The sequence below is a fragment of the Stegostoma tigrinum genome, chromosome 45, assembly GCF_030684315.1.
Source record: "Stegostoma tigrinum isolate sSteTig4 chromosome 45, sSteTig4.hap1, whole genome shotgun sequence".
In the NCBI taxonomy this organism is placed as follows: Eukaryota; Metazoa; Chordata; class Chondrichthyes; order Orectolobiformes; family Stegostomatidae; genus Stegostoma; species Stegostoma tigrinum.
The window spans coordinates 13,969,451-13,993,958 of record NC_081398.1 but is presented as its reverse complement, the minus strand read 5'-3'; the positions used below and the strand labels follow the sequence as shown (position 1 = coordinate 13,993,958).

The following is a 24,508-nucleotide window of genomic DNA, read 5'->3' as shown; positions in this document are numbered from 1 at the left end:
GGAGTGTTTGAAGGGCGCGATGCAGTGGGAGTTTACTTTGAATTTGAAAGAGTAGAGAGAGCTTTACTGTACATCTAACCCCTTGCTGAATGCGTTTGAGAGTGCTTGTTGGGTACAGTAAAGAGATAGTTTTCCCTATGTTCTGTTTGCCCTGGGATGGATGGATGCAGAAGTATAGAAGCACCTTTACTTGCAGTTAAATAGACGGAACTATATTCTACTTAATCACATACAGACCCTGTCCTGCGGGTGCTTTATGAGGACAGTGTGGAGGAGGGTTTACTTTCAATTTAAAAGTGTAGGGGGAGCTTTACTCTATACCTAAATACATGTTCTCTGTGTCCTAGGTGTATTTGATGGGGACAATGTAGAGAGAGATTCACTTTCCGTTTAAAAATGTTGCAGCAGCTTCACTCTGTACCTAAACTTGTGCTGTTCCTGTCCTGCAAGTGTTTGATGGGCACAGTGTCATGGGAGTTTGCTTCATAATTTGAAAGAGTAGAGAAAGCTTTACATTGATTCTAACCCCATGCTGCACTGGTCCTGGGCGTATTGACGGTGTTGGTGTGGTAACAGCTTCATCTTCCATGTGAAAATAAAGCTTTACCCAGTATCCAAACCCCTCCTGTCCCTGTCCTGAGAGTGTTTGATGGAGATTAGTGTTCAGGGAGCTTTATACTATAAGTAACCCTGTGCTGTTCCTGTCCTGGGAGTGTTGATGGGGACAGTATAGAGGGACCTTTACTCTGTGTCTAACCCCATACTGCCCCCATCCTGAGACTGCTTGATGAGGGCCAGAAGAGAGACAGCTTTGCTCTGTATCTAACCCCACGCTGTCCCTGTCCTGTGAGTGGCTGATGGGGGACAGGTTAGAGAGTGCTTTACTCTGTATCTAACCCCATGCTGTCCCTGTCCTGTGAGTGGCTGATGGGGGACAGGTTAGAGAGTGCTTTCCTCTGTATCTAACCCCACGCTGTCCCTGTCCTGGGGAGTATTTGATGGGGGACAGTGTAGAGAGAGCTTTACTCTGTACCTAACCCCGTGCAATATCTGACCTGAGTGTCTCTGATGCTGATCCAGTCCCCTGTGTGTATGACCCTCATTCCGACCAGCTAGGGAGAGAGATCATACCAAAAGTGTGAATTTCAAAAAGTAAACATACTTTCCATTTGACTGGGTTGTATTTTCTTGTTTGCAACTCAAATTTATCTGGCCACAGGCTTCGGTCTGAATTCTGAATGTGTGCTTGTGCATGCACATGTGTAAGTACAGTTTTAACTCAGAATTAGGAATTCGAGGCCCATCAGAGAGTTGTGTGAACTTGAACTCAGCGTGGGCCTCAGGAACTGAGCAATGTGACCCTGTCCTGTTCACCAGAGTGGTTTGCTCCTATCTAGACCTGCGCCATATGTCTGATACCCCCGAATGCCACCCCGAGGAACACTCTAGAATGATGTGCACCACCTTCACCACAGCGATGATGAGCAGGAATGCCCTGGCCCAAGTGCACAAAACATGGGTAGAAAATACTCAGGTCATGCCAGCTGTTGGGCTCGACTGGCACACCAGCTCTGCACAACAGTGGAATAGAGGGTATGTTCTCTGATCCACCATACAGGCCCTAAGCCGTTTGTGCTAACTGCCTGGTCCCTTGTTGCACCTGCCCTGTCTGGTTTTTACAGTTCTCCCCGAGCGCACGTTTCCAACGCAGTTGGTGGGCCAGGCAAGGAATCTATACCCACACCCCCTACCCCCAGCCCACTGCCTCTTCCTCTTCACTGACCCTCGGTCTGAACACATAAAACACGCTGTTTCATTACTTGAACCACACGTTCTGGGTGTCAGCAGAGGACTGGCACCAGGAAGATGCTGCCCCACCACTGGGGGCATTAGTTGTCAAGACCCCTAACCATAGTCTGACTCTCTGTGGAAGGGCAGACCAACAGGGGCATTGCCAGACATAACCGTACCCCCCTCCACCTGCATCAATCAGAGCTGTCTTCCCTGGCACCTCCTGAGGACAAGCTCACACCCATTGAGCATTTTGAAGACCGTCCCTGAATTCCAATGGTCTCACTGGATCAGGTAATGCAAATTGCAGGCTTTCTCACTGTTCCCACAGCCCTGAGGCCATTTGCTAAGTCAATCTGAGCCACTTCAGAGATAATGGGAACTGCAGATGCTGGAGAATTCCAAGATAATAAAATGTGAGGCTGGATGAACACAGCAGGCCAAGCAGCATCTCAGGAGCACAAAAAGCTGACGTTTCGGGCCTAGACCCTTCATCAGAGAGGGGGATGGGGAGAGGGAACTGGAATAAATAGGGAGAGAGGGGGAGGCGGACCGAAGATGGAGAGTAAAGAAGATAGATGGAGAGAGTGTAGGTGGGGAGGTAGGGAGGGGATAGGTCAGTCCAGGGAAGACACTTCAGGTTTTGTTTGAAATGAGAAGGTCTGCAGCGCAGTGTGGCAGACACCACTTGGAGCTGGTAAAGCTCCCTGGCCAATGGTACAGACTGGCACAGGGTATGCCATCAACACTGCCCATTAGTAACAAGTACAGCACCTAGGCACTGAGGTGAGACAGAGGACCTCTGACTGCAACAGGTGCAAAGGATTTGATGCGATTTTCTACCATTCGGGCCTGGCAGTGACCACCGCGCTGCCCACACACGTAGGTGGAACACCATCACACAGTCTGTAACTTTCAAACTGTAACAGCTGGCAAACACTCACTGTACAGATCGATTAAGGTAAAATTGGGGTTTCTTATTTCCACTGTGGTGAGAATGATGTGTCTTAATCCTCTCTTTCTCTCTGGGAAACAGCTGTACACTGACTTATCTCTCTCAGGGAGATATCTGTACACTGACTTATCTCTCTCAGGGAGACAGCTGTACACTGACTTATCTCTCAGGGAGACAGCTGTACACTGACTTATCTCTCAGGGAGACAGCTGTACACTGACTTATCTCTCTCAGGGAGATATCTGTACACTGACTTATCTCTCTCAGGGAGATATCTGTACACTGACTTATCTCTCAGGGAGACAGCTGTACACTGACTTATCTCTCAGGGAGACAGCTGTACACTGACTTATCTCTCTCAGGGAGATATCTGTACACTGACTTATCTCTCAGGGAGACAGCTGTACACTGACTTATCTCTCAGGGAGACAGCTGTACACTGACTTATCTCTCTCAGGGAGATATCTGTACACTGACTTATCTCTCAGGGAGACAGCTGTACACTGACTTATCTCTCAGGGAGACAGCTGTACACTGACTTATCTCTCTCAGGGAGATATCTGTACACTGACTTATCTCTCAGGGAGACAGCTGTACACTGACTTATCTCTCTCAGGGAGATGGCTGTACACTGACTTATCTCTCTCAGGGAGACAGCTGTACACTGACTTATCTCTCTCAGGGAGACATCTGTACACTGACTTATCTCTCTCAGGGAGATAGCTGTACACTGACTTATCTCTCTCAGGGAGACAGCTGTACACTGACTTATCTCTCTCAGGGAGACATCTGTACACTGACTTATCTCTCTCAGGGAGATAGCTGTACACTGACTTATCTCTCTCAGGGAGACATCTGTACACTGACTTATCTCTCTCAGGGAGACAGCTGTACACTGACTTATCTCTCTCAGGGAGACATCTGTACACTGACTTATCTCTCTCAGGGAGATATCTGTACACTGACTTATCTCTCAGGGAGACAGCTGTACACTGACTTATCTCTCTCTGGGAGATATCTGTACACTGACTTATCTCTCTCTGGGAGATAGCTGTACACTGACTTATCTCTCTCAGGGAGATGGCTGTACACTGACTTATCTCTCTCTGGGAGATATCTGTACACTGACTTATCTCTCTCAGGGAGATAGCTGTACACTGACTTATCTCTCAGAGAGACAGCTGTACACTGACTTATCTCTCTCTGGGAGATATCTGTACACTGACTTATCTCTCTCAGGGAGACAGCTGTACACTGACTTATCTCTCTCTGGGAGACAGCTGTACACTGACTTATCTCTCTCAGGGAGATAGCTGTACACTGACCGGCGTCTCTCAGACCCCTCTCACTTGGAGGTATTTGGACACTGATGGTGTCTCTTGGTGTCCTTTCTCTCAGTGACATACCTGTACATTGATTACTGTCTCTCAGTCACTATCTTTGTCTCTTCTCTTTCTCTCTCATAGATATCTGAACACTGACTGGTGTCTCTCAGTCCCAGCCCGCCTCACTCTCTCTCTCTCTCTCAGAGAGATATCTGAACACTGACTGGTGTCTCTCAGTCCCTCCCCGCCTCACTCTCTCTCTCTCAGAGAGATAGCTGTACACTGACTAGTGTCTCTCAGTCCATCCCCAACTCACTCTCTCTCTCTCTCTCGCTCTCTCTCTCTCTCTCTCTCTCTCGGAGAGATAGCTGTACACTGACTGGTGTCTCTCAATCCCTCCCCACCTCACTCTCTCTGTCTCTCGGAGAGATAGCAGAACACTGACTGGTGTCTCTCAGTCCCTTCCCACCTCACTCTCTCTCTCTCGGAGAGATAGCTGTGCACTGACTAGTGTCTCTCAGTACCTCCCCGCCTCACTCTCTCTGTCTCTCAGAGAGATATCTGAACACTGACTGGTGTCTCTCAGTCTGTCCCCGCCTCACTCTCTCTGTCTCTCGGAGAGATACCTGTACACTGACTGGTGTCTCTCAGTCTGTCCCCGCCTCACTCTCTCTGTCTCTCGGAGAGATACCTGTACACTGACTGGTGTCTCTCAGTCCATCCCTACCTTTCTCTCTCTCTCTCGGAGATATCTGAACACTGACTGGTGTCTCTCAGTCCGTCTCCACCTCACTCTCTCACTCTCGGAGAGATATCTGTACACTGACTGGTGTCTCTCAATCCCTCCCCGCCTCACTCTCTCTCTCTCAGAGAGATAGCTGTACACTGACTAGTGTCTCTCAGTCCCTCCCCACCTCACTCTCTCTCTCGGAGAAATAGCTGAACACTGACTGGTGTCTCTCAATCCCTCCCTGCCTCACTCTCTCTGTCTCTCGGAGAGCTAGCTGAACACTGACTGGTGTCTCTGAGTCCGTCCCCACTTCACTCTCTCTCTCGGAGATATCTGAACACTGACTGGTGTCTCTCAGTCCGTCTCCACCTCACTCTCTCACTCTCGGAGAGATATCTGTACACTGACTGGTGTCTCTCAATCCCTCCCCGCCTCACTCTCTCTCTCTCAGAGAGATAGCTGTACACTGACTAGTGTCTCTCAGTCCCTCCCCACCTCACTCTCTCTCTCGGAGAAATAGCTGAACACTGACTGGTGTCTCTCAATCCCTCCCTGCCTCACTCTCTCTGTCTCTCGGAGAGCTAGCTGAACACTGACTGGTGTCTCTGAGTCCGTCCCCACTTCACTCTCTCTCTCGGAGATATCTGAACACTGACTGGTGTCTCTCAGTCCGTCTCCACCTCACTCTCTCACTCTCGGAGAGATATCTGTACACTGACTGGTGTCTCTCAATCCCTCCCTGCCTCACTCTCTCTCTCTCAGAGAGATAGCTGTACACTGACTCGTGTCTCTCAGTCCCTCCCCGCCTCACTCTCTCTCCCTCTCTCGGAGAGATATCTGAACACTGACTGGTGTCTCTCAGTCCCTCCCCGCCTCACTCTCTCTCTCTCTCTCTCTCGGAGAGATAGCTGTACACTGACTGGTGTCTCTCAGTCCCTCCCCACCTCACTCTCTCTCTCTCGGAGAGATAGCTGTGCACTGACTAGTGTCTCTCAGTACCTCCCCGCCTCACTCTCTCTGTCTCTCAGAGAGATATCTGAACACTGACTGGTGTCTCTCAATCCGTCCCCGCCTCACTCTCTCTCTCTCTCTCTCAGAGAGATAGCTGAACACTGACTAGTGTGTCTAAGTCCCTCCCTGCCTTACTCTCTCTCTCTCTCGGAGAGATAGCTGAACACTGACTGGTGTCTGAGATAATGGGAACTGCAGAAGCTGGAGAATTCCAAGATAATAAAATGTGAGGCTGGATGAACACAGCAGGCCAAGCAGCATCTCAGGAGCACAAAAGCTGACGTTTCGGGCCTAGACCCTTCATCAGAGAGGCTCTCTGATGAAGGGTCTAGGCCCGAAACGTCAGCTTTTGTGCTCCTGAGATGCTGCTTGGCCTGCTGTGTTCATCCAGCTTCACATTTTATTATCACTGACTGGTGTCTCTCAGTTTTCTACCTCTCTGGGAAATATTTGTAACCTGATTGGCGTTTGTCTGTCCCCTACCTCTCAGGGAGAATTCTTACATTGCTCAGTGTCTCTCAGTTCTCTCTACCTCTCTCATAGTGAGATATATGTACAATGTTGGGCCTCTCTCTCTGTCTCTCCTCTGGGAGATACCTGTACCCTGACTGCTGTTTCTCTGTTGCCTACCACTCAGGGAGGTATCTGTATGTTGACTTAATGTTGAATCTCTGTCCCCTCTCTCTGTCCCTCTCGCTCTCTCTCTCTCTCTCTCTCTCTCTCTCTGACTGGTGTCTCAGTCTTCTTTCTCTCTCAGGGAGACATCTTTACATTGAGTGGTATCTTGTAGTGCCCTCTTTCTCAGGGATAGGTCTGGTGTTTTTCAGTCTCCTTGCAGATGTGGAGATATCTGTACACTGACAGGTATCTCTCAGTCTCCCCTCTCTCTCAGCGAGGTATCTGTACACTGTCTGGTATCTCTCAGTCTAGGATGAAGGGTCTAGGCCCGAAACATCAGCTTTTGTGCTCCTAAGATGCTGCTTGGCCTGCTGTGTTCATCCAGCCCCACACTTTGTTATCTTGGATTCTCCAGCATCTGCATTTCCCATTATCTCTGATCACAGGTATCTGTACACTGACTGGTATCTCTCAGTCTCCTCTCTCTCAGGGAGATATCTGTACACTGACTTATCTCTCTCAGGGAGACAGCTGTACACTGACTTATCTCTCAGGGAGACAGCTGTACACTGACTTATCTCTCAGGGAGACAGCTGTACACTGACTTATCTCTCTCAGGGAGATATCTGTACACTGACTTATCTCTTAGGGAGACAGCTGTACACTGACTTATCTCTCTCAGGGAGATAGCTGTACACTGACTTATCTCTCAGAGAGACAGCTGTACACTGACTTATCTCTCTCTGGGAGATATCTGTACACTGACTTATCTCTCTCAGGGAGACAGCTGTACACTGACTTATCTCTCTCTGGGAGACAGCTGTACACTGACTTATCTCTCTCAGGGAGATAGCTGTACACTGACCGGCGTCTCTCAGACCCCTCTCACTTGGAGGTATTTGGACACTGATGGTGTCTCTTGGTGTCCTTTCTCTCAGTGACATACCTGTACATTGATTACTGTCTCTCAGTCACTATCTTTGTCTCTTCTCTTTCTCTCTCATAGATATCTGAACACTGACTGGTGTCTCTCAGTCCCAGCCCGCCTCACTCTCTCTCTCTCTCTCAGAGAGATATCTGAACACTGACTGGTGTCTCTCAGTCCCTCCCCGCCTCACTCTCTCTCTCTCAGAGAGATAGCTGTACACTGACTAGTGTCTCTCAGTCCATCCCCAACTCACTCTCTCTCTCTCTCTCGCTCTCTCTCTCTCTCTCTCTCTCTCGGAGAGATAGCTGTACACTGACTGGTGTCTCTCAATCCCTCCCCACCTCACTCTCTCTGTCTCTCGGAGAGATAGCAGAACACTGACTGGTGTCTCTCAGTCCCTTCCCACCTCACTCTCTCTCTCTCGGAGAGATAGCTGTGCACTGACTAGTGTCTCTCAGTACCTCCCCGCCTCACTCTCTCTGTCTCTCAGAGAGATATCTGAACACTGACTGGTGTCTCTCAGTCTGTCCCCGCCTCACTCTCTCTGTCTCTCGGAGAGATACCTGTACACTGACTGGTGTCTCTCAGTCTGTCCCCGCCTCACTCTCTCTGTCTCTCGGAGAGATACCTGTACACTGACTGGTGTCTCTCAGTCCATCCCTACCTTTCTCTCTCTCTCTCGGAGATATCTGAACACTGACTGGTGTCTCTCAGTCCGTCTCCACCTCACTCTCTCACTCTCGGAGAGATATCTGTACACTGACTGGTGTCTCTCAATCCCTCCCCGCCTCACTCTCTCTCTCTCAGAGAGATAGCTGTACACTGACTAGTGTCTCTCAGTCCCTCCCCACCTCACTCTCTCTCTCGGAGAAATAGCTGAACACTGACTGGTGTCTCTCAATCCCTCCCTGCCTCACTCTCTCTGTCTCTCGGAGAGCTAGCTGAACACTGACTGGTGTCTCTGAGTCCGTCCCCACTTCACTCTCTCTCTCGGAGATATCTGAACACTGACTGGTGTCTCTCAGTCCGTCTCCACCTCACTCTCTCACTCTCGGAGAGATATCTGTACACTGACTGGTGTCTCTCAATCCCTCCCCGCCTCACTCTCTCTCTCTCAGAGAGATAGCTGTACACTGACTAGTGTCTCTCAGTCCCTCCCCACCTCACTCTCTCTCTCGGAGAAATAGCTGAACACTGACTGGTGTCTCTCAATCCCTCCCTGCCTCACTCTCTCTGTCTCTCGGAGAGCTAGCTGAACACTGACTGGTGTCTCTGAGTCCGTCCCCACTTCACTCTCTCTCTCGGAGATATCTGAACACTGACTGGTGTCTCTCAGTCCGTCTCCACCTCACTCTCTCACTCTCGGAGAGATATCTGTACACTGACTGGTGTCTCTCAATCCCTCCCTGCCTCACTCTCTCTCTCTCAGAGAGATAGCTGTACACTGACTCGTGTCTCTCAGTCCCTCCCCGCCTCACTCTCTCTCCCTCTCTCGGAGAGATATTTGAACACTGACTGGTGTCTCTCAGTCCCTCCCCGCCTCACTCTCTCTCTCTCTCTCTCTCGGAGAGATAGCTGTACACTGACTGGTGTCTCTCAGTCCCTCCCCACCTCACTCTCTCTCTCTCGGAGAGATAGCTGTGCACTGACTAGTGTCTCTCAGTACCTCCCCGCCTCACTCTCTCTGTCTCTCAGAGAGATATCTGAACACTGACTGGTGTCTCTCAATCCGTCCCCGCCTCACTCTCTCTCTCTCTCTCTCAGAGAGATAGCTGAACACTGACTAGTGTGTCTAAGTCCCTCCCTGCCTTACTCTCTCTCTCTCTCGGAGAGATAGCTGAACACTGACTGGTGTCTGAGATAATGGGAACTGCAGAAGCTGGAGAATTCCAAGATAATAAAATGTGAGGCTGGATGAACACAGCAGGCCAAGCAGCATCTCAGGAGCACAAAAGCTGACGTTTCGGGCCTAGACCCTTCATCAGAGTGGCTCTCTGATGAAGGGTCTAGGCCCGAAACGTCAGCTTTTGTGCTCCTGAGATGCTGCTTGGCCTGCTGTGTTCATCCAGCTTCACATTTTATTATCACTGACTGGTGTCTCTCAGTTTTCTACCTCTCTGGGAAATATTTGTAACCTGATTGGCGTTTGTCTGTCCCCTACCTCTCAGGGAGAATTCTTACATTGCTCAGTGTCTCTCAGTTCTCTCTACCTCTCTCATAGTGAGATATATGTACAATGTTGGGCCTCTCTCTCTGTCTCTCCTCTGGGAGATACCTGTACCCTGACTGCTGTTTCTCTGTTGCCTACCACTCAGGGAGGTATCTGTATGTTGACTTAATGTTGAATCTCTGTCCCCTCTCTCTGTCCCTCTCGCTCTCTCTCTCTCTCTCTCTCTCTCTCTCTGACTGGTGTCTCAGTCTTCTTTCTCTCTCAGGGAGACATCTTTACATTGAGTGGTATCTTGTAGTGCCCTCTTTCTCAGGGATAGGTCTGGTGTTTTTCAGTCTCCTTGCAGATGTGGAGATATCTGTACACTGACAGGTATCTCTCAGTCTCCCCTCTCTCTCAGCGAGGTATCTGTACACTGTCTGGTATCTCTCAGTCTAGGATGAAGGGTCTAGGCCCGAAACATCAGCTTTTGTGCTCCTAAGATGCTGCTTGGCCTGCTGTGTTCATCCAGCCCCACACTTTGTTATCTTGGATTCTCCAGCATCTGCATTTCCCATTATCTCTGATCACAGGTATCTGTACACTGACTGGTATCTCTCAGTCTCCTCTCTCTCAGGGAGATATCTGTACACTGACTTATCTCTCTCAGGGAGACAGCTGTACACTGACTTATCTCTCAGGGAGACAGCTGTACACTGACTTATCTCTCAGGGAGACAGCTGTACACTGACTTATCTCTCTCAGGGAGATATCTGTACACTGACTTATCTCTTAGGGAGACAGCTGTACACTGACTTATCTCTCAGGGAGACAGCTGTACACTGACTTATCTCTCTCAGGGAGATATCTGTACACTGACTTATCTCTCAGGGAGACAGCTGTACACTGACTTATCTCTCAGGGAGACAGCTGTACACTGACTTATCTCTCTCAGGGAGATATCTGTACACTGACTTATCTCTCAGGGAGACAGCTGTACACTGACTTATCTCTCTCAGGGAGATGGCTGTACACTGACTTATCTCTCTCAGGAAGACAGCTGTACACTGACTTATCTCTCTCAGGGAGATAGCTGTACACTGACTTATCTCTCTCAGGGAGACAGCTGTACACTGACTTATCTCTCTCAGGGAGACATCTGTACACTGACTTATCTCTCTCAGGGAGATAGCTGTACACTGACTTATCTCTCTCAGGGAGACATCTGTACACTGACTTATCTCTCTCAGAGAGATAGCTGTACACTGACTAGTGTCTCTCAGTCCATCCCCAACTCACTCTCTCTCTCTCTCTCGCTCTCTCTCTCTCTCTCTCTCTCTCGGAGAGATAGCTGTACACTGACTGGTGTCTCTCAATCCCTCCCCACCTCACTCTCTCTGTCTCTCGGAGAGATAGCAGAACACTGACTGGTGTCTCTCAGTCCCTTCCCACCTCACTCTCTCTCTCTCGGAGAGATAGCTGTGCACTGACTAGTGTCTCTCAGTACCTCCCCGCCTCACTCTCTCTGTCTCTCAGAGAGATATCTGAACACTGACTGGTGTCTCTCAGTCTGTCCCCGCCTCACTCTCTCTGTCTCTCGGAGAGATACCTGTACACTGACTGGTGTCTCTCAGTCTGTCCCCGCCTCACTCTCTCTGTCTCTCGGAGAGATACCTGTACACTGACTGGTGTCTCTCAGTCCATCCCTACCTTTCTCTCTCTCTCTCGGAGATATCTGAACACTGACTGGTGTCTCTCAGTCCGTCTCCACCTCACTCTCTCACTCTCGGAGAGATATCTGTACACTGACTGGTGTCTCTCAATCCCTCCCCGCCTCACTCTCTCTCTCTCAGAGAGATAGCTGTACACTGACTAGTGTCTCTCAGTCCCTCCCCACCTCACTCTCTCTCTCGGAGAAATAGCTGAACACTGACTGGTGTCTCTCAATCCCTCCCTGCCTCACTCTCTCTGTCTCTCGGAGAGCTAGCTGAACACTGACTGGTGTCTCTGAGTCCGTCCCCACTTCACTCTCTCTCTCGGAGATATCTGAACACTGACTGGTGTCTCTCAGTCCGTCTCCACCTCACTCTCTCACTCTCGGAGAGATATCTGTACACTGACTGGTGTCTCTCAATCCCTCCCTGCCTCACTCTCTCTCTCTCAGAGAGATAGCTGTACACTGACTCGTGTCTCTCAGTCCCTCCCCGCCTCACTCTCTCTCCCTCTCTCGGAGAGATATCTGAACACTGACTGGTGTCTCTCAGTCCCTCCCCGCCTCACTCTCTCTCTCTCTCTCTCTCGGAGAGATAGCTGTACACTGACTGGTGTCTCTCAGTCCCTCCCCACCTCACTCTCTCTCTCTCGGAGAGATAGCTGTGCACTGACTAGTGTCTCTCAGTACCTCCCCGCCTCACTCTCTCTGTCTCTCAGAGAGATATCTGAACACTGACTGGTGTCTCTCAATCCGTCCCCGCCTCACTCTCTCTCTCTCTCTCTCTCTCAGAGAGATAGCTGAACACTGACTAGTGTGTCTAAGTCCCTCCCTGCCTTACTCTCTCTCTCTCTCGGAGAGATAGCTGAACACTGACTGGTGTCTGAGATAATGGGAACTGCAGAAGCTGGAGAATTCCAAGATAATAAAATGTGAGGCTGGATGAACACAGCAGGCCAAGCAGCATCTCAGGAGCACAAAAGCTGACGTTTCGGGCCTAGACCCTTCATCAGAGAGGCTCTCTGATGAAGGGTCTAGGCCCGAAACGTCAGCTTTTGTGCTCCTGAGATGCTGCTTGGCCTGCTGTGTTCATCCAGCTTCACATTTTATTATCACTGACTGGTGTCTCTCAGTTTTCTACCTCTCTGGGAAATATTTGTAACCTGATTGGCGTTTGTCTGTCCCCTACCTCTCAGGGAGAATTCTTACATTGCTCAGTGTCTCTCAGTTCTCTCTACCTCTCTCATAGTGAGATATATGTACAATGTTGGGCCTCTCTCTCTGTCTCTCCTCTGGGAGATACCTGTACCCTGACTGCTGTTTCTCTGTTGCCTACCACTCAGGGAGGTATCTGTATGTTGACTTAATGTTGAATCTCTGTCCCCTCTCTCTGTCCCTCTCGCTCTCTCTCTCTCTCTCTCTCTCTCTCTCTCTGACTGGTGTCTCAGTCTTCTTTCTCTCTCAGGGAGACATCTTTACATTGAGTGGTATCTTGTAGTGCCCTCTTTCTCAGGGATAGGTCTGGTGTTTTTCAGTCTCCTTGCAGATGTGGAGATATCTGTACACTGACAGGTATCTCTCAGTCTCCCCTCTCTCTCAGCGAGGTATCTGTACACTGTCTGGTATCTCTCAGTCTAGGATGAAGGGTCTAGGCCCGAAACATCAGCTTTTGTGCTCCTAAGATGCTGCTTGGCCTGCTGTGTTCATCCAGCCCCACACTTTGTTATCTTGGATTCTCCAGCATCTGCATTTCCCATTATCTCTGATCACAGGTATCTGTACACTGACTGGTATCTCTCAGTCTCCTCTCTCTCAGGGAGATATCTGTACACTGACTTATCTCTCTCAGGGAGACAGCTGTACACTGACTTATCTCTCAGGGAGACAGCTGTACACTGACTTATCTCTCAGGGAGACAGCTGTACACTGACTTATCTCTCTCAGGGAGATATCTGTACACTGACTTATCTCTCAGGGAGACAGCTGTACACTGACTTATCTCTCAGGGAGACAGCTGTACACTGACTTATCTCTCTCAGGGAGATATCTGTACACTGACTTATCTCTCAGGGAGACAGCTGTACACTGACTTATCTCTCAGGGAGACAGCTGTACACTGACTTATCTCTCTCAGGGAGATATCTGTACACTGACTTATCTCTCAGGGAGACAGCTGTACACTGACTTATCTCTCTCAGGGAGATGGCTGTACACTGACTTATCTCTCTCAGGGAGACAGCTGTACACTGACTTATCTCTCTCAGGGAGACATCTGTACACTGACTTATCTCTCTCAGGGAGATAGCTGTACACTGACTTATCTCTCTCAGGGAGACAGCTGTACACTGACTTATCTCTCTCAGGGAGACATCTGTACACTGACTTATCTCTCTCAGGGAGATAGCTGTACACTGACTTATCTCTCTCAGGGAGACATCTGTACACTGACTTATCTCTCTCAGGGAGACAGCTGTACACTGACTTATCTCTCTCAGGGAGACATCTGTACACTGACTTATCTCTCTCAGGGAGATATCTGTACACTGACTTATCTCTCAGGGAGACAGCTGTACACTGACTTATCTCTCTCTGGGAGATATCTGTACACTGACTTATCTCTCTCTGGGAGATAGCTGTACACTGACTTATCTCTCTCAGGGAGATGGCTGTACACTGACTTATCTCTCTCTGGGAGATATCTGTACACTGACTTATCTCTCTCAGGGAGATAGCTGTACACTGACTTATCTCTCAGAGAGACAGCTGTACACTGACTTATCTCTCTCTGGGAGATATCTGTACACTGACTTATCTCTCTCAGGGAGACAGCTGTACACTGACTTATCTCTCTCTGGGAGACAGCTGTACACTGACTTATCTCTCTCAGGGAGATAGCTGTACACTGACCGGCGTCTCTCAGACCCCTCTCACTTGGAGGTATTTGGACACTGATGGTGTCTCTTGGTGTCCTTTCTCTCAGTGACATACCTGTACATTGATTACTGTCTCTCAGTCACTATCTTTGTCTCTTCTCTTTCTCTCTCATAGATATCTGAACACTGACTGGTGTCTCTCAGTCCCAGCCCGCCTCACTCTCTCTCTCTCTCTCAGAGAGATATCTGAACACTGACTGGTGTCTCTCAGTCCCTCCCCGCCTCACTCTCTCTCTCTCAGAGAGATAGCTGTACACTGACTAGTGTCTCTCAGTCCATCCCCAACTCACTCTCTCTCTCTCTCTCGCTCTCTCTCTCTCTCTCTCTCTCTCGGAGAGATAGCTGTACACTGACTGGTGTCTCTCAATCCCTCCCCACCTCACTCTCTCTGTCTCTCGGAGAGATAGCAGAACACTGACTGGTGTCTCTCAGTCCCTTCCCACCTCACTCTCTCTCTCTCGGAGAGATAGCTGTGCACTGACTAGTGTCTCTCAGTACCTCCCCGCCTCACTCTCTCTGTCTCTCAGAGAGATATCTGAACACTGACTGGTGTCTCTCAGTCTGTCCCCGCCTCACTCTCTCTGTCTCTCGGAGAGATACCTGTACACTGACTGGTGTCTCTCAGTCTGTCCCCGCCTCACTCTCTCTGTCTCTCGGAGAGATACCTGTACACTGACTGGTGTCTCTCAGTCCATCCCTACCTTTCTCTCTCTCTCTCGGAGATATCTGAACACTGACTGGTGTCTCTCAGTCCGTCTCCACCTCACTCTCTCACTCTCGGAGAGATATCTGTACACTGACTGGTGTCTCTCAATCCCTCCCCGCCTCACTCTCTCTCTCTCAGAGAGATAGCTGTACACTGACTAGTGTCTCTCAGTCCCTCCCCACCTCACTCTCTCTCTCGGAGAAATAGCTGAACACTGACTGGTGTCTCTCAATCCCTCCCTGCCTCACTCTCTCTGTCTCTCGGAGAGCTAGCTGAACACTGACTGGTGTCTCTGAGTCCGTCCCCACTTCACTCTCTCTCTCGGAGATATCTGAACACTGACTGGTGTCTCTCAGTCCGTCTCCACCTCACTCTCTCACTCTCGGAGAGATATCTGTACACTGACTGGTGTCTCTCAATCCCTCCCTGCCTCACTCTCTCTCTCTCAGAGAGATAGCTGTACACTGACTCGTGTCTCTCAGTCCCTCCCCGCCTCACTCTCTCTCCCTCTCTCGGAGAGATATCTGAACACTGACTGGTGTCTCTCAGTCCCTCCCCGCCTCACTCTCTCTCTCTCTCTCTCTCGGAGAGATAGCTGTACACTGACTGGTGTCTCTCAGTCCCTCCCCACCTCACTCTCTCTCTCTCGGAGAGATAGCTGTGCACTGACTAGTGTCTCTCAGTACCTCCCCGCCTCACTCTCTCTGTCTCTCAGAGAGATATCTGAACACTGACTGGTGTCTCTCAATCCGTCCCCGCCTCACTCTCTCTCTCTCTCTCTCAGAGAGATAGCTGAACACTGACTAGTGTGTCTAAGTCCCTCCCTGCCTTACTCTCTCTCTCTCTCGGAGAGATAGCTGAACACTGACTGGTGTCTGAGATAATGGGAACTGCAGAAGCTGGAGAATTCCAAGATAATAAAATGTGAGGCTGGATGAACACAGCAGGCCAAGCAGCATCTCAGGAGCACAAAAGCTGACGTTTCGGGCCTAGACCCTTCATCAGAGAGGCTCTCTGATGAAGGGTCTAGGCCCGAAACGTCAGCTTTTGTGCTCCTGAGATGCTGCTTGGCCTGCTGTGTTCATCCAGCTTCACATTTTATTATCACTGACTGGTGTCTCTCAGTTTTCTACCTCTCTGGGAAATATTTGTAACCTGATTGGCGTTTGTCTGTCCCCTACCTCTCAGGGAGAATTCTTACATTGCTCAGTGTCTCTCAGTTCTCTCTACCTCTCTCATAGTGAGATATATGTACAATGTTGGGCCTCTCTATCTGTCTCTCCTCTGGGAGATACCTGTACCCTGACTGCTGTTTCTCTGTTGCCTACCACTCAGGGAGGTATCTGTATGTTGACTTAATGTTGAATCTCTGTCCCCTCTCTCTGTCCCTCTCGCTCTCTCTCTCTCTCTCTCTCTCTCTCTCTCTGACTGGTGTCTCAGTCTTCTTTCTCTCTCAGGGAGACATCTTTACATTGAGTGGTATCTTGTAGTGCCCTCTTTCTCAGGGATAGGTCTGGTGTTTTTCAGTCTCCTTGCAGATGTGGAGATATCTGTACACTGACAGGTATCTCTCAGTCTCCCCTCTCTCTCAGCGAGGTATCTGTACACTGTCTGGTATCTCTCAGTCTAGGATGAAGGGTCTAGGCCCGAAACATCAGCTTTTGTGCTCCTAAGATGCTGCTTGGCCTGCTGTGTTCATCCAGCCCCACACTTTGTTATCTTGGATTCTCCAGCATCTGCATTTCCCATTATCTCTGATCACAGGTATCTGTACACTGACTGGTATCTCTCAGTCTCCTCTCTCTCAGGGAGATATCTGTACACTGACTGGTATCTCTCAGTCTCCTCTCTCTCAGGGAGATATCTGTACACTGACTGGTATCTCTCAGTTTCTCCCTTAGGGAGCTATCTGCATAATAATGTTATTAATGTTAATGTTATTGCCCTGAGATGTTATTAATGTTGTTAATGTTAATGTTACGGTTATCTGTTAATGCTACTAATGTTACAGTGTGGTATCTGTACACTGAGTGAACTGAGACCTCCCTCTTTCAGAATCATATCTGTAAACCGATTGGTGTTTCTCAATCACTTCTCTGTTAGAGTTAGATATATACACAGACTGGTGTCTGTCAGTCTGTCCGAGGGAGATAACTGTGCACTGACTGGCTTCTTTCAATCCCCTATCTTTTAGTGAAATATCTGTAGACCAATGGTCTCTCTCTCTCTCTCTCTCCATCCGGGAGATATCTATAGACTGATTGGTGTCTCTCACTTCCCTATTCCTCAGGGCAATATCTGTATACACACTGGTTTCTCCCAGTCTCACCCTTCCCTCTCTTAGGGCAATATCTGTACACTGACAGTGTCTCCCAGTCTCACCCTTCCCTCTCTCAGGGCAATATCCGTACACTGACAGTGTCTCCCAATCTCACCCTTCCCTCTCTTAGGGCAATATCTGTACACTGACAGTGTCTCCCAGTCTCACCCTTCCCTCTCTTAGGGCAATATCTGTACACTGAAAGTGTCTCCCAGTCTCACCCTTCCCTCTCTCAGGGCAATATCCGTACACTGACAGTGTCTCCCAGTCTCACCCTTCCCTCTCTTAGGGCAATATCTGTACACTGACAGTGTCTCCCAATCTCACCCTTCCCTCTCTCTGGGCAATATCCGTACACTGACAGTGCCTCCCAGTCTCACCATTCCCTCTCTCAGGGCAATATCCGTACACTGACAGTGTCTCCCAGTCTCACCCTTCCCTCTCTCAGGGCAATATCTGTACACTGACAGTGTCTCCCAGTCTCACCCTTCCCTCTCTCAGGGCAATATCAGTACACTGACAGTGTCTCCCAGTCTCACCCTTCCCTCTCTCAGGGCAATATCCGTACACTGACAGTGTCTCCCAGTCTCACCCTTCCCTCTCTCTGGGAAATATCCGTACACTGACAGTGTCTCCCAGTCTCACCCTACCCTCTCTCAGGGCAATATCCGTACACTGACAGTGTCTCCCAGTCTCACCCTTCCCTCTCTTAGGGCAATATCCGTACACTGACAGTGTCTCCCAATCTCACCCTTCCCTCTCTTAGGGCAATATCTGTACACTGACAGTGTCTCCCAGTCTCACCCTTCCCTCTCTCAGGGCAATAACCGTACACTGACAGTGTCTCCCAGTCTCACCCTTCCCTCTCTCAGGGCAATATCCGTACACTGACAGTGTCTCCCAGTCTCACCCTTCCCTCTCTCAGGGCAATATCCGTACACTGACAGTGTCTCCCAGTCTCACCCTTCCCTCTCTCAGGGCAATATCCGTACACTGACAGTGTCTCCCAGTCTCACCCTTCCCTCTCTCGGGGAAATATCTGTACACTGACAGTGTCTCCCAGTCTCACCCTTCCCTCTCTCGGGGAAATATCTGTACACTGACAGTGTCTCCCAGTCTCACCCTTCCCTCTCTCGGGGAAATATCTGTACACTGACAGTGTCTCCCAGTCTCACCCTTCCCTCTCTCGGGGAAATATCCGTACACTGACAGTGTCTCCCAGTCTCACCCTTCCCTCTCTCAGGGCAATATCCGTACACTGACAGTGTCTCCCAGTCTCACCCTTCCCTCTCTCAGGGCAATATCCGTACACTGACAGTGTCTCCCAGTCTCACCCTTCCCTCTCTCGGGGAAATATCTGTACACTGACAGTGTCTCCCAGTCTCACCCTTCCCTCTCTCAGGGCAATATCCGTACACTGACAGTGTCTCCCAGTCTCACCCTTCCCTCTCTCGGGGAAATATCTGTACACTGACAGTGTCTCCCAGTCTCACCCTTCCCTCTCTCGGGGAAATATCTGTACACTGACAGTGCCTCCCAGTCTCACCCTTCCCTCTCTCGGGGAAATATCTGTACACTGACAGTGTCTCCCAGTCTCACCCTTCCCTCTCTCAGGGCAATATCCGTACACTGACAGTGTCTCCCAGTCTCACCCTTCCCTCTCTCGGGGAAATATCCGTACACTGACAGTGTCTCCCAGTCTCACCCTTCCCTCTCTCTGGGAAATATCCGTACACTGACAGTGTCTCCCAGTCTCACCCTTCCCTCTCTCAGGGCAATATCCGTACACTGACAGTGTCTCCCAGTCTCACCCTTCCCTCTCTCAGGGCAATATCCGTACACTGACAGTGTCTCCCAGTCTCACCCTTCCCTCTCTCGGGGAAATATCTGTACACTGACAGTGTCTCCCAGTCTCACCCTTCCCTCTCTCAGGGCAATATCCGTACACTGACAGTGTCTCCCAGTCTCACCCTTCCCTCTTTCGGGGAAATATCCGTACACTGACAGTGTCTCCCAGTCTCACCCTTCCCTCTCTCGGGGAAATATCTGTACACTGACAGTGTCTCCCAGTCTCACCCTTCCCTCTCTCTGGGAAATATCCGTACACTGACAGTGTCTCCCAGTCTCACCCTTCCCTCTCTCGGGGAAATATCCGTACACTGACAGTGTCTCCCAGTCTCACCCTTCCCTCTCTCGGGGAAATATCTGTACACTGACAGTGTCTCTCAATCCCTTAGAATTCAGATTCTTATCTATTGGTGTTTCTCGGTGACCGGTCCCTTGGGGAGATATCTGTGCACTTATTGCTGTTGTCATTCAGTCCTTTCTCCTTCAGGGCAATACCTGTACACTGACTGGTGTCTCTCAGCTTTCTCTCTCTCTCTCTCTCTCTCTCTCAGGGAGATATCTGTACACTGACTGGTGTCTCTCAGTTCCCCTCCTCTCTGTCTCTCTCAGGGAGATATTTGTACACTGACTGGCATCTCTCAGTGCCCTCCCTCACTCTCTCCCTCTTTCAGGGAGATATCTGTACACCGACTGGCATCTCTCAGTACCTTCCCTCACTCTCTCCCTCTCTCAGGGAGATATCTGTACACTGACTGGTGTCTCTCAGTGTCCTCCCTCTCTCTCTCTCCTTCTCAGGGAGATATCTGGACACCGACTGGCGTCTCTCAGTTCCTCTCTCGCCTTGGGACATATCTGGGGACTGATTAGTCTCGATCAATCCCCTCTGAGCATCAGGCATCTTGCAATGGTCCTCACAGGCCCACCAACTCACCACTTTATATACATTCCTCTCTTACTTTCTGAATACAGAGATCTCACAGAGCCATCAGTAATGAGATTAAGAAGCGACCAAAGTGACTCACAATCGGAATCGTCATGGTCATCCACCTCTTCACGAGCTATAAGTTCACGGGCCCGCTGGATATTTTGCCCTTCATCATAAATCTGCTTCCGTTTCATCTCAAACTGGTGTCTCTTCTCTGTGAAGAGGAACGGTGTGATATGGAATAAAACACACAGCCAGAATCGGAGAAACACAGACACTCTAATGCCCTATTTCAATTTATTGCATGCTTTCAGTTTTCCTGAGTGACTATCAGTAACAGGCAGATTTCTAATTTCCTCGCCAAACTATTCCAGGGACAGGGACAGCATGGGGTTAGATACAGTGTAAAACTCCCTCTACACTGTTCCCCCACCCCCCCTATCAAAAACTCCCAGGACAGGGACAGCACAGGGTTAGATACAGAGCAAAGCTCCCTCTTCACTGTCCCCCATCAAACACTCCCAGGATAGGGACAGCACGGGGTTAGATACAGAGTAAAGCTTCCTCTACACTGTCGCCTCCCCCCCATCTAACACTCCCAGGACAGGGACAGCATGGGGTTAGATATAGACTAAAACTCCATTTTATGTCCTTCCCATTGGTCCTAGGACAGGGACAGCATGGGGCTAGTTTCAGCGTAAAGTTCTCTTTATACTGTCCCAATCAAAAACTCCCCACACAGGGACAGAACGGGATTTGATAGAGTATAAAGCTTCCTCTCCACTGTCAGACTCCCAGGACAGACACAGTAGGGGGTTGTCTCCCGGTGCCTTTAGGGAAGTGGAAATTGCAGTGGACATCGAGCTTTATCTCCCCATCTAACGCTATTTTCATTTAGTCCCTTCCTCTGTCCCGATGTCTCCCTCATCTTTGATGGTCTTTACCAGGCTTTGCATGTAAACTAATCAGTTAGAAAACATGGGTGTTTTACTGGTGGTGATTTAGAATGATAAATGCCACAGGTGAATTTCGGTGAAGGGAAAATGTGTTTGGTTAAGTGTCTTAGCACTTCCAGACATGAAAAAGGGCTAATTTTCCTCACTGCAGGGACCTGAGTGCCTTATCATTGCTTCATTTTGATTTCGCCTCATCCCTCTTTCCCTACCTCTCAGAGAGTCATACAGCTCAGGAACAGACCCTTCTGTCCAACCAGTCTATGCCGACCACAATCCCAACTAAAGTAGTCCCACCTGCCTGCACTTGGCCCATATCCCTCCAAATATTTTTGTATTCATGCATTCATTCAAAATCTTTAAACTCACATCCACCACTTCCTTTGGAATTTCACTCCACACACATATATAAAGTTGCCTTCATGTCTTTTCTAAATCTTTCTCCTCTCATCTTAAGTATATGCCCTCATCTTGAAATCCCCCACCCTGTGGAACAGACATGTGCCATTCACCCCATCTATCCCCCTCATTATCTTATAATCCTCTACAAGGTCACCCCTCAACCTCCCTATGCTCCAGTGAAAAAAGTCCCAGCCAAATCCAGCTTCTCCTTATAACTCAAACCCTCCATTCCCAGCAACATCCTGGTAAACATTTTCCGAACCCTCTCCAGTTTAATAATATCCTTCCTATAACAGGGCAACCAGAACTGGTACTCCAGAATAGGCCTCACCAAAATCCTGTACAACCGACGTCCCAACTCCTATACTCAAAGGTCTTAGCAATGAAGTAAGTGTGCTAAACACCTTCTTATCGCCCTGTCCACCATGATGTAAACTTCAACGAATTATGTACCTGAATCCCTAGGTCTCAGTTCTACAATGCTACCCAGGACCCTACCAGTAATTATATAAGTCCTGCCCTTGCTTGTTTTACTAAAGTGCAATATCTCGCATTTATCCAAATTAAACACCATCTGCCACTCCTCAGCGCATTGAGCCAATTGGTCAAGATCTCCTCGTAATCTCAGATATCCTTCTTCACTGTCCACTATACCACCCAATTTTGGTGCCATCTGCAAACATATGAACCAGTCTTCTATATTTTCATCTAAATAATTTATATAAATGACAAACAAAAGTGGACCCAGCACCAATGCCCGGGGGAACAACACTGGTAACAAGCCCCAGTCCGAAAACCAACCCTCCACCACCACTCTCTGTTTCCTGTCATTAAGCCAATTTTGAATCCAATTGGCAAGCTCACCCTAAATCCCATATGATCTAACTTTACTAATTAGTCTGCCATGTGGAACTTCGTCAAAGGTTTTACTAAAGTCCAAGTAAACAATGTCTACCACTCTGCCCTCGTCAAGCTGCTTGGCTACTTTCTCAAAAAAACCTAATCAAGGTTGTGAGACACAATCTCCCCTCGCACAAAACCATGCTAACTAATCCTATTCATTCCTTGCCTCTCCAAGTACATATAAATCCTATCTTTCAGAATCACTTCCAATAACTTACCCACCTCCGAAGTCAGACTCACAGGTCAGCAGTTCCCAGGCTTCTCCTTACGTCCCTTTCTAAATGAAAGCACAACTGGTACCTCACCTGCAGTTACAGATGATACAAGTATTTCTGCAAGATGCCTTGCAATTTTCTCCCTAACTTCCCATAAAGTCCTAGAATACATGAGATCACATCCCACAGATTTATCCACACGTACATTTTCTAGTACTTCTTCTAATATCATGTGAGCGGTTTTCAAAATGTCAATATTTATTTCCCTGAATTGTCTCGTCTTTCTGCACAGTTAAAGCAGACGTGTAATATTCACTTGATAGCTCTCCCATCTCCTGAGGTGCAACACAAAGGGTAGCACGGTGGCTCAGTGGTTAGCACTGCTGCCTCACAGTGCCAGGGACCCGGGTTCGATCCCACCCTTGGGCAACTGTCTGTGTGGAGTTTACACATTCTCCCCGTGTCTGTGCAGGCTTCCTCCGGGTGCTCCGGTTTCCTCCCACAGCCCAAAGGTGTGCAGGTTAGGCAGATTGGCCATGGGAAATTGTCCCTTAGTGTCAAGGGGTGTGTAAGTTAGGTGGATTGGAATTTGGAAATGAAGGGTTAGGGGATTGGTCTGGGTGGGAGGGAGGGGTGGTGTGGGCTTGTTGGACCGAATGGCCTGTTTCCACACTGTAGGAATTCTTTGATTCCATGGAAGATAACCTCTTTGATCTTTAAGGGCTCTTAATGTGCTGGTCGAGTCTCCTTGGAATGTCCTTAATATTATCTGTGTCCCCACCTTTGATGGGCTGCATTACCCTTGCCAGGTATTACATGTAATTTGATTAACTGGAAACACAGATGATTTAGTGCTGGTGGTTCATAGATGAAAACTACACGGGGTCGGTGGGGGGGGGTGTGGTTTGGTGATGGGATAAAGGCTGTTCAGTTGTGGGTAAGAGCATTCCCAGATATGTAAAAAGAGCCGGTCTTCCTCAGTGAGTGACGTTGAGAAAGATGATAGACAGCAGGCTGGAGATTGTATTGAACCATGGAATACAAATCAACAGATATGGAGGCGAGTAGACTCCTGCTTCCTGCTGACTAGCGGGTAAAGCAGTCAGATCTGGAAGGTGCTTACATCCTGAACCCAATAAATCTTTGCCTGTGGATTATCAGCACCCAGTCAGCAGGACCGACAATGCAAGTTCAAACTCTGCTAATGACCCTGCAACCTCGTTACCGTATTTTATACTATAACCACTTCCATTTGTATTTTCTAATCGATCTCATCAAAGATGTTATGAAGCTCCTCCAGAGCAGGTGTGACTTGGATTCGGGCCTCCTAGCTTAGAGGTAGGATCACTACCGCCACACCACTAGCGGCCTTTGACCAATTCCCTTGTTCTGTTTGGAAACAGAACTGCCACCCAATCTAGCTAGATAGGGGGAGGCAGATGGAAGATGGATAGAGGAGAAGATAGGTGGAGAGGAGACAGACAGGTCAAAGAGGCGGGGATGGAGTCTGTAGAGGTGAGTGTAGGTGGGGAGGTAGGTTCGAGATGGGTCAGTCCAGGGAGGACAGGTCAAGAAGTCGGGATGAGGCTGGTAGGGAGGAGATGGGTTGGGGCTTGAGGTGGGAGGAGGGGATAGGTCGGAGGGATAACAGGGTTCAAAATCTTCCCTCTCCCGATGGCATCCCAAAACCAGCCCAGCTCGTCCCCACCTGCCTAACCTGTTCTTCCTCCCACCTCAAGCTCCACTCCCATCTCCTACCTACTAATCTCATCACGCCCCCTTGACCTGTCCGTCCTCCCTGGACTGACCTATCCCCTCCCTACCTCCCCACCTACACTTACCTTGACTGGCTCCATCCCTGCCTCTGTGACCCGTCTGTCTCCTCTCCACCTATCTTCTTCTTTATCCATCTCCATCCGCATCCCCCTCTCTCCCTATTTATTTCAGAATCCCCTTCCCCTCCCCCATCGCTGAAGAAGGGTCTAGACCCGAACTGTCAGCTTTCCTGCTCCTTTGATGCTGCTTGGCCTGCTGTGTTCATCCAGCTCTTGTTATCTCAGATTCTCCAGCATCGGCAGTTCCTAC

General features: G+C 49.3%; 1 protein-coding gene across 1 annotated transcript in view; it reads right to left on the bottom strand.

Annotated features, from left to right (window-relative positions):
- Positions 1-24,508, bottom strand: part of LOC125448682 (protein phosphatase inhibitor 2-like) — a 100,598-nt gene that overhangs the window by 36,992 nt on the left and 39,098 nt on the right. Inside the window, exon 10 of the mRNA XM_048524111.2 lies at positions 20,048-20,164. Within this exon, the coding sequence (XP_048380068.1) occupies positions 20,048-20,164 (117 nt within the window). The remainder of the gene's footprint in view (positions 1-20,047; positions 20,165-24,508) is intronic.